The 11,057-nt window shown below is 37.9% G+C and overlaps 1 protein-coding gene across 1 annotated transcript; it reads left to right on the forward strand.

The window, feature by feature from the left end:
- The first annotated feature begins 1,269 nt into the window (after positions 1 to 1,269).
- Positions 1,270 to 8,255, forward strand: LOC122842616 (vasoactive intestinal peptide). The gene is made up of 6 exons (XM_044136651.1): positions 1,270 to 1,394; positions 2,159 to 2,263; positions 2,550 to 2,654; positions 5,780 to 5,902; positions 6,108 to 6,218; positions 6,967 to 8,255. Coding segments are annotated over exons 1-5 (432 nt in total). The 5' UTR covers positions 1,270 to 1,392; the 3' UTR covers positions 6,205 to 6,218; positions 6,967 to 8,255.
- The last annotated feature ends 2,802 nt before the right edge of the window (positions 8,256 to 11,057 follow it).

Below are 11,057 nucleotides of genomic sequence, written 5' to 3' on the forward strand. Positions count from 1 at the left end.
TCATTTATCAGATTTCCAGAGCCCACTTTGCTTTGTGAACAAATGGATGGATGGAGCAGGAGAGGTGAGAGGACTGGAGGATTTTGTTGCCATTGTTGATGAATGAAGTTTTTATGTTTTGAGGAGGCAAGAACATTCCTAATAGTGTGTCTGAATATTTAAGCCCCAAATCTTTGTTTAACATTGATGGAATCATTGGCAGGCTTTTGATTTTTCAGATGTTCCTTCGTTCTTCTGAAGACTTCTGGATCCTTCTAATGTTCACTGTGAGGCAACACCAGAAATACAGTGATTACAACAAATGCTACATTCTGAAGAATGAATGTTTTATTGCATTCGATCTGATACTGTGATATTAAACAGGTGAAACGACAAAACACCTTAGTTCACAGCAAAGCTGAATTGGACTTAAGCCACATTAATAAAGGATCTTTGCATGTTTTGATTAACTCTAATGATTTTGGCATTTTGGCTTTCAATAAATAAAAAATACTAAATTATGGGGTTTTTTTTAAGTGTCCCCAGAATAAAACAGAAAGATTACACAAAAAAATGTACCAAGTTTCAGTGTTTCTATGTATTTTTAAAGGATTTATGGTTTTCGGATGCCTCCATAGGCATGTACGCTGCGTCTCCAATATTTTACAGCAATTTGTATCTGTCTTTGTCAGACTTCTATTGTCTGACAAATAGAAGTCTGACATTGACATTGGAGTTCCAACCTAATGTCAACGTCAAATTGATTTAGAAAGCACTTTTAAACCAGTTAAAGCTGCACCACTTGTGCTGTACAGAAGTCTATAAATACACTATTTCTTATAAAAGACAACAATCATGAATTAACTTACAACAATTACAATCAGTCACAATGATTTAGATGCCATAGAATGAAATAAATAAATCCAGACACAGGGAAGTCAAAATAAGTTATTCCAGAGCAACTTCAAAGAATACAAAGCTTGACGGTCAACAATGAACCCACAGAACTACACAGTATGACAAAGTAAGCAGACAACACTGGGGACCAGAGAAAGATACTGGTGAGTCGAGCCGAAGAATAAGTCAATTTCTCCTCGCAACTACCTGGAACACACACTCAGAGTAAAACTTCCGGCGAACCTTTGCACATGGCCTCTTCGGTTCCGACCGTGAGCAAGACCGATGACGGAAGCGGCGGTCCTTTGACGTCTCCTGCCGCTGCTGATGGGGCTCACGTCCCCCCACCTCCCTCCTGCAAACTAGATACATTCAGGTGTATAAAACGGGGGCAGAACCGACGGCGAACAGAAACAGACAGACAGAGGCAGACGGGATCGGCCAGTTTGGAGCTACAAGCAGCTGTTCAGGATCAAGAGAAGAAGATCCGACGATCGCAATTTTACTGCAGAGAAAATGTAAGATTTTTTTTATTTTATTTTTTTTTCTAGGAAGTTTTGGGGCATCTGTTGAATTTGGATGGAGGTTTCTAAGTAGCAACTTTTTGAGTATAACATCAAATACAATGCTCTTTATGGAGTTAGCAGAACCTCAACACTAACCCATTTGTCCTCTTTCCTGTCAGATGAGTTTGCGGTTGCCGGTGCCTTGAGTAATTGCGCACTGATTTTTGGATGAGTTCTAATTTCTTCATATATATATATATAAAGATTTGTAGTAATCTTGGAGGTTGGCATCTCATCACTAACCTAACCCACCAAAAAAAAAAAGTTTAGAATAAGAAATCTCTTTCATAAAATCTAGACGTTTTCTTTACGCAACAAAAAGACGCACGCACCGGTCAAATTAAATCTCGATAATTTCACGGTTTCTTAAGACATTTTGGAGCAAAGTCGGGGCATTTGATCAGAAACTCGCTTTAAAAAAAAACGAAAAAAAGAAAGAAAGAAGGAAAAAACTTGTCAGATTCAATCGTTCATTATCGTAGTGTGTGGTTTACAGCTCTTCACAACACCGTGCGTAATTACGCATGAGACACCCTGAGTTTTGCATGTTTTTTTTTTTTTTTAATTAGTGTCGCTTGAAAAGGATTCACAGATCTGTTGTTCTTCTCCAATTGTGTATCGTCTGTGTGATATTAATTTAGACGAAAAAATATTTAAAAAAAAAAGAAAAAGAAAAAGAAAGAAAGGGAATAACATGCCACCATTTCCTTCCTTAGGTGTAAAGCGATGGTACAACGGACCGGCCCCCACCTGCTTCTCCTAATGGCAGTGTGCAGTGTGTTATACTCCCAGACTCTGAGTCTACCGTACGCATCCACGAGGTGAGCGCAAGCCTTCAGCAACAGAGCTGAGCGTGTGCCGGACGAGATCTGCGCGTTCAGGATCATTCGACTTTAGCTCATCTCAGATAAACAGACCGTCTCCTAAAACAATTGTACTTTACGCATTTGAATTTCTTCAGGATACAGCTGCCCTTTGCATCATATTTAGCGCAGTTACAGGTCAGGCTGATGCGCGTCTGTTTCACAAAAAAAAAAAAAAACTGATGTTCGGATGGAGCCAGTCTGAACGCCTTCTTGATGCGACTGCCCTGTAATTCTTTTGCAGACCGACGAGACATGCAGACGGTTTGTTCACCAGCGGATACAGCAAACTCCTGGGGCAGCTGTCGGCGAGGAGGTACCTGGAGTCTCTGATCGGGAAGCGCGTCAGGTAGGCGTCATACATTTTGGACACGAGAGTGAATATTATTGTATCAGGAAATATGAAAAATAAATAAATAAAAATATTAAAAATAGTCTTGTAAATTAAAGAGAAAAACAAAACAATATTCAAACTTAGCTCACAATGAATTTTTATAATCTTGGATTTTAAAAAAACATTAGAAAAGTGGACGACCTGATTAAAGAAAGCCAACAAACCAACAATTACCACTTCCTAAGGTCTACATATTCAAAAAAGCGTGGGGACTATAAGTGTAGATATATTTTATTTCACCCAATCACGTTTCGAAACATATTTATTATTGCGTCTGTTGCTCTGGAGGAAAACTGTGCATCAAAAAGGAACAGTTATGTGACAGAAATAATAATCACCAACTGTGAAAATCTTCTTTATGTTTGTATTTTCACAGAAATATACGAGCATAGTATGAACAGTTTTAAAGTTGCAAACACAACTTTTGATGATTATTTCATTCCTGCACAGAAGATAAGATGTGAATCTGTCCTGCTAAACATGAGAAAGATGGAGTTAGAGAACTGAATGTGTAATTTTACCATTTTAAAAGTTCCATTGGTTCATGGAGGAGAAGCATGGAGACATGCGGGTTCACTGCTGTGTTTTGCAGAAGTCGTCCTGTTGGTTGATGTCACTTTTCCGTTTGCAGCTTTTGTTCGTCTTTCTGGGTTGAGCCCTATGAATCGCCCATACAGATGGAAGACAGTTTAAAACTACCCTTTTGTTTTTAAGTAGAAGTTACATTTTTAGATTACATGCCTGTGAGCTGCCAAATATGTTTTGTAAAGTCATTACTGAAATAGTTCTCATAGTTCTCATCTATGAAACAATACTCTAGCTGCCAAAAGGAGCTGCTGGACTCGCTTGTGCCCTTGATGCTGTTTCCTGAAAAATAACAATGTTCAGTGATATTAGATTTAATTTTAACTTAATACTCAGGTACACAGAGACATTTCCATAGACAGATACATTCTGATGTCTCTATCCATATACTATGTTTGCAGACAGAGACACCTTCTGTGCCTCTATCTGTAGACCTAAGGTTGGCAGATACAGTAAGATGGCAACATCTGACTATGTCTTCCATCCATTAGTCTATGGACAGAAGGATGGAAGTTACAGTGAGACACAGACAATTGGAGTATCTGGGGCGGTGAGAGGGGTGAAGGGTCGTTCTCGTCACCCACACAATATGCCGCCCTGGTCGGTTGCCCGTGTTGCCCATAGCAGAATCTGGCACTGGCTGATTAATCACAGTTAATCACTATGCCTAACTTTGTAGGCTTGAAATATAAATATGCACACAGCTGTGCAAACCCCTCTTGCTGCACGCCAACCATTTAAAATCCAAGCAATAATCTTGCTTTTGTAATCTCCCATACTCAACAGCAACTAAGAGAAATGTACTCCACTGTACATGCATACAAGTGGTACCAAACTTGTTCAGGAGCCAACTGATAAATAAGATCTATTTTATTAGATCTTTTTTAATTTCTAGTTCTTGGATGCCCCACTCTTTTATGATACCAAGAAGCCCATATCAAACATGCACATTCTCAAAAAATGTTTTGTTGTCTCAAACCAACAATGTCTGAAGATTCTTAGTTTTCCAGGTTTTTATATTCAGGAAGGTTTATAGAAACTCAGTTTGTTTTAAACATTGATTTAGAAATGTTTCTCTACATTAATTTCCTGTGATGAAGCGACACTATATTGTCCTCATCCAGCCAGAGAAGACTGATGTAATTCGTGCACGTGAAATTGCGGGAATTATGTCCTGTGATCTTTCATAGTCTCGCTAGCATCTCGCGTGATCTCCTGATCTCGCTAGACCCTCTTCGGCGGGAGATCAATCTGACTAAATTGAATCAAGTTATCTCAACTTGAATACATTTTATTAACCCCAGGTTGTTGAATTTTATGTTGATCTGACATGATTTTATCACATTTGCATTTGAAACATAAAAATATTTTCTTAAAACATGGTTTGTTTGGGGTTATTTTTGTAAATGCAATAACCACCTCAATTCAATTTTTTGACACAAGCAAGGAACAAGCAGAAAATGGTGCAAATGGTAGAGAAACGCTGATTAATTGCCAGCTAGCCATCACTCCTTGTGATGTTAGCACGTTAGCCACTGAATGAGTACATCAATTACATGAAAGTGATCAAACAAAACAACATGTGCATATATACTTGCACAATGCTGCCAGAAAAATGTAGTTTTCTCATAAGACTACATTTTAAGACTACATTTGTACCCGCTGGAGTTTTCCCGGGTACAAAAAAACCTATTATCTCGTGTGGTTTCCCGTGATCTCACTCGTCGTCTTCAGCACAAGATCAGTCTGACTATAATGAATCATGTTACCTCAACATGATTAAATTTCATTAACGTTAAGCTGTTGAATTTCTTGTTCATCCAACATGATTGTATCACGTATTTTTTGAAACATGAAATTATTTAGTCAAAAGTACATGATAGTCTTTTGTTAATGTAATAACCCCTGAGGTTAATTTTATTGAGTGTACTTTGAGCATGTAACAATTGTAAATTGTTAAAGTCCCTTTAGCCCTTTATTTGGAAGAATCAAGTGGTTGTTTCCCCTCTATAAGGTGGAAAAGCTACAAATAAAAGTAAAGGGAAAGAGAGATGTCTGAATGATCAGATTTTATTTTTCAATTTACTATGTTTATTTTAATAATTAATATAAATATGAATATTTTTCAGTTTTTGTTCTGAAGAGATTATTTTCACTCCCATTATCTCATTTTCTTTCTCCCTAACACAAAATTGGTTGGACAACAAAAAAAAAAAGTTTTACTTTCTGACAGGAGCGAGAAAAAAAAAACAGCAACAGTTTATTTCACTGATCTGTTCAAGAGGACTAACTGACATTTGAAATGAAAAGAGCTGACCCGCTCCATGATGGTTAATCATTTCTAAAGGTTAATTTATGCCGTGGAAGCTTTCTGTTGCATGTCTCCAATAGACCCTGGGAGAACTGAAGCACACACACTCACACTCACACTCACACACACACACAGATGCAGAGATCTGCCGCGCTCTGAACTTTGACCTCACCCTTCCTTTCAGTGACAACCTGATGGAGCCGGCAAAGCGCCACACGGACGCCATCTTCACAGACAACTACAGCCGCTTCCGGAAACAGAAGGCGGCCAAGGATTACCTGAACAATCTCCTAGCGGGAAAGAGAGGGTGAGACTTCCAAAACCTCTCGTGTGAACACTAGATTTTAACACTATAGAATCTACAAGAAACAAAGTAAACAAATATCGCAAGTGTTTTCCATCGGCGTGGATTTTATATTTGCGTTTGTGTTTTTTTTTTTGTTTTTGTTTTTGTTTTTTGCATGTAAAAGAAACTCTCGTGTGACTTTTCCTCTCCTGCTAAACACAAACAGGGATGAAGGTCCAGGAACCAGTGCAGCGGAGGAGTCCAGAGATGAGCCCAGCTCTTTCCAGGAGCTCTACAATAACATCAACCTAAACCACCTCTAAACAACCTTCAACTGGTGGGCATCTTCACGTCTCCTAAGTACCTCTTAAGCTGTGACTGAAGATATATATAAGAACCTAATTCCACCCAATCCTTGCCTGGAAATGTGGCAAACTTTAACTTAAATTCAGACACAACAAATGTGGTTCAGACTGATCCACGGCATATTTTTACTATTATTATTTGGTTTTTTTGTCTTACGTTAGAGATCAAGTTGAGTGAAAATGTTATCCGTTAACACATGCTAATCAGAGCTTCACAGCAAAATGTGTCTGTAGATTTTGTTAGTATTAACAGCCTTTTCCTTCTTTTTGGTGACAGAATTAGTATTCCCAAACTTTGTTTAAAATGTGATTTTCAAAGGAGCGGCCTCAGCAGTATTTAAAGGAATTACCGTAACATCCTCATGTTGGTCACATATAGGAGGGTAGTTTTATTTTGTGTGATACATTAATAGTCATTTATTGGTGAAGACAACAGAATGGATTTTTACTTCTCTTAATACAGTTTTATATATAACAGGAACGTGCCATTTGAAAATATTCTCCCATTTGGGTATTTTTTCTTAATTCCACGTTGCCTAGCAATCCCTGCAACTGTAAATCCCACTAGAAATGCTTAGAAAATCCAGATGCTTCATGGTGTCTGTCCTGCTTTTTGTTACTTTAGTAAACATAGGTAACTGTCTAACACTCTACGTCTGAAAAATGATTGATTTCCTGTTTCATTCGGTCCAGTGACCTTGTCCTTTTTCTCGTTTGCAGTCACTTTGAGGAGGGGTCCACGTTGGAATGAATACCTCTTCTCATCTCATAAAAATGCTATTTACAAAACAAACACACAAACAAAAAAAGAAATAAACACCTTTTTTTTTATTCACACACATGGTATTTGATGCAAAAGACATTCAGAAAGATTGGACCAACGGTGGTATGTTTTTCGGTGTGGCTATTTATCTATCCATCTACATAGTACATGTTTACATTGTATGTACGCAGTATGTATTCAGATCATGGTAACGGTTAAGGATTCTGCAAGCAACACTGAGATGCTTGTAGGTTTATTTAAAATGGGGGCCACATTTATCTGTTTCCAGGTTTCGTTCTTTTTCCAAAAAGTTTCTGACATTGGCAGTCAAATGTATTTTTTCCTTTCAACCGAAGATGAACATCCCGATTTCCAAAGACGATTCTCAGCTGTGTAAAGTCTTAAGAAATTCTCACAGGTTCACATTAGGAGACAGTCTGTTATAGAGTCCATCTGATTTTCAGTGCCATACATCTCCATAAGCTTTTTTTTTTGTCTTAATGTCTGCAAAAAATGGTGTTTAAATTGGAAAGTTCACAAACAAAAACAAATTTTCCTCTGGCCTACTGATTTATTGACTTATTGACTCGTAAATGCAAATTTTTTTGGGAATATTAATTGTAGATTTTAACTTCTGGCAGAGCAAGTAGGAACTTCGTTTTAAAAAAAATCACCCCCTAGCTAAATAGTTGGTTAAAAACAGCATGGTTCAGACAACATCATTTTGAAAGTTGTGTAATTGGTGCACCTATGTGTTTGCATTAGACCTGTAGCACACAACTCTGTCATTAAAATGTGTATTTCTGATTATTAAATGCCTTTAATTTCAAGCCAATCACGTTCTGTAAGATCTTCCAGTTTGTCAGCTGCAAAGGGACTTCCATTGATTTCTGCATATTGAGAATTTCACAGTGCAACGAAAAACCTGACATTTTTGCCGTTCTTGAATGTTAAATGATATAAATTGTAACAATGAGCCATGGGCTCCGTTCATTTCTAGTGGTGTGTTTTCTGGAACGATTGCGGAGCGTTTTCATCGAGTCTGTAAGCGAGTCTTTGGATTGTGAAAGAAGGAGGCTGCAAGGAGAAGGGCTTGGAAAAACTCTGAAAGGACACAGATGCATATAATCACTTTATACTATTCAACATATAGAGCAAAGAGGTTTTCATTGTGCGTGGAACTGCCTTGGGCACGTATAGTGATGAGTGACCAAATAAAAGATGTTGGTTTATTTTTCAAAGCTGAGTCGTTTTGTCTGGCTGTGTCTGTTTATTTTATTGTTCATTTATTGACATTTTGTGTGGGGGGTTTCAACAAGAGCAGATTATCATGACCCAAAGGTCATCTGTCCTGACCTTTTTCTGTGATGTCACTCAGAGGACGACATCACTTTGGGACAGACATATTTTATTTCTCCTCTCTGCAGTCTGTCGACTAACATCCAGTCCACTGGCGATTTGTCACTTTCTTTATTGAAAACTGACGCATCAAAGTATCAAAGTTTGCCGACGCACCAGTTTCATCAGCAGTTCTTGTGCTTTGATGTAAATATGCATCTAGACTGTAAATAAAGCAACAATAGTAGATATAATAATAATGACCTGTTAAAAAAAACATTAAGTTACAATTGAACACATAATTTTGCTTTAAAAAGTAAAAAAAAATAAATAAAAGTCTGTCATATAAAAATCATCTCATCCAACCCTGTATATAATTGGCTTAACCGAGGGGCATGTAAAAGACCAAGCAGCTGATCTCTTGCCTGAACTCTGAAAGGAAAAATAAGTTTGAAAAGTAAACACAAAAGAAACTGGCGTGTGTAAAACAGCAGGGAGAACAAGTTCACTTCAGCACCATGGACAGAGACATGGTGCTGCCTCTGTCCATGGTTACAGCTATCCGCCAGCCGAATAAAACCGAAAACAAAAGGTGACCATGTTTCAGTTTCTCACCTCCTGCTCTGGTTGGAAACATTTTCTCGTTTTCTGGTCTTTGTCTTTGAAACAGAGAGCAGACAGGCAGGAAGTTCTACAAACAGAGCCCGATTATAAGACCGCTGTAATTAGCCACAAAGTCTCAACACTTTCTTGCTTTGAGGGAAATGTTAAAGCAGTGAACTCTATGGGTGTTATGGGACAATTAACAGATGGAACAAAAGGTCACGTACAAAACTTTGACATGTAGGTGAACATGCCCTACATGTTTGCTGTGTCCCCTACATTGTCTGACTGGAAACAGTGTGACTTTTGTTTGTTTTTGTTTTTTTAATAGCTCTCTCGGACAGGCTTCATGAAGCTCACAACCAATGAAGCACTCTCTCTCTCTCCTTGCGTGACCAGTCAAAAAGGGTGGAGAGCCGTTGCACACCTCTTGGGAGGTGTGCAGTTGTGCTGTCCCTCGCTGTCTGTTTCCCCATTTCCTTGGTTGTTTGTTGTGAAGTCGCTTGTTTTGTTCGTTAATGTTCTTCACAGCCTTCACAGAAAAACGAAAATCATGCTCCAAGTAAAATACAGACAATTCAACTTTATTTACTCGATTTCAGTGGATCTATGGACAGGGGACCAATTACTCCTGCACAAATGTTCATTAAATCCAGTAATATTCAAAGAGATTCGGGTTTAAATGTGTCGAAATGTGAATATAACTATGAATGACAGTGGGCCCAAAAGTCCAGCTTGAGTGATGCTCAACGCTAGGCTTAATATGTGTCTTTTTATGACAAGACTATTTGGAGCCACACCCTTAAATAATAATAAAAAAAAACAGACATTCCCAACGTGAAATACTTTTTTATTTTACTTTCCCATTTAAAAAAACTAAATAAATAATTGTAGTAAATGCCTTCTGTATTCTAATTATCAAGAAAGTACAGATGAAAAAAAAAAACACACTTTCTCTCAAAAAAAAAAAGTTAATTATGAAATAAACCTTTCGTCCTACACAAAAGCACGTCCAGATGCGGCGTTCCTCTTCGTTAAGAAGAAAAAAAAAAACAATAAAAAAATAGCATCTCTTTTGATTAAGCCCTTACAGTTTTTGAAATCATTTTTCTACACGCCTTCGTTTATCTTCTGACTGGCCTTCGCCGTTTCTTCTTCCTCGTTTTCTGATGTGACGCGACGCAGGTCTGTCGCGTCGCGCGCGAGGAGGTCAGTGACGTTTAAAGGTGTAAAAGGTGTCGCTGTATAAGAGCTGTTGTCATGCGTCGCAGCAGAACGTGAGTTTTTCACAGCTGCGGTGAACTGTGAAAAACTGTGAAAGGCGAACTCTATGTGGCATAACTCTACGTAAGGTTGTGATCTGTGGCACTCCTGTAGACTTCTGCTTCGCTCCGTTTAACACTGAAGAAACTGTTTCCTTCTTTCTTTGGTATTTTAGATTTGACAATTGGTTTATGTAACATATATTTATTTAGTAGCCAGACAGGTTTACATAAGGGAGGAAAAAAAGTTTTAGGCAATTATGAAATCAAGTCTGCACACCCAATTTGACACCAACTGCTTAAGGGAGAAAGCAACAGCAATTTTGACCTTTTAGACCATCCCCACTTATTCTTATTTATTTATCTTTTTCCAGAAACTGCTTTTTGTGTGAGCTTTTTTTGTGTGTGTAATTAGGGTTATTGGTCTATAACCCAAACTCAGATCGAAACCAATTACCTTTGTTCTCTAGCTATGCTGCTATTGTGTTGTTACCCACTGGGCGACTGGAACAGGGAAAAGGAAAGATAACAACAGAAACTTTGGCTCAGTTCAATACTGTTCATTATCCACTCAGCTTTGTGTTTATTGAGCGCGCTCCAGTCACTTCCCAATAATGTTCACATATTAAAATTGCATTAAAGAATCTGTAAACACTGTAGAATAATTTGGTTCATATTTCAAATAATATGCAGGTTTGTCTTTTTTTTGTTTTTGTTTTGAGGCCTGTTTCAGGTTTCATTGCGTTTAAAAAAATCTTTGTTCTATGTAGAATTATCTAGCTTTTGTTCCATATATTAATCCTATTATGCATTAATATAATGAAGGCTGGTCAGCAAATATCAGC

The sequence above is a fragment of the Gambusia affinis genome, linkage group LG13, assembly GCF_019740435.1.
Source record: "Gambusia affinis linkage group LG13, SWU_Gaff_1.0, whole genome shotgun sequence".
In the NCBI taxonomy this organism is placed as follows: Eukaryota; Metazoa; Chordata; class Actinopteri; order Cyprinodontiformes; family Poeciliidae; genus Gambusia; species Gambusia affinis.

Coding starts and splice junctions, on each gene's coding strand:
- LOC122842616 (XM_044136651.1), top strand. Junction 2,264..2,549: donor CTACCGTACGCATCCACGAG/GTGAGCGCAAGC, acceptor ATTCTTTTGCAG/ACCGACGAGACATGCAGACG. Junction 5,903..6,107: donor CTCCTAGCGGGAAAGAGAGG/GTGAGACTTCCA, acceptor AAACACAAACAG/GGATGAAGGTCCAGGAACCA.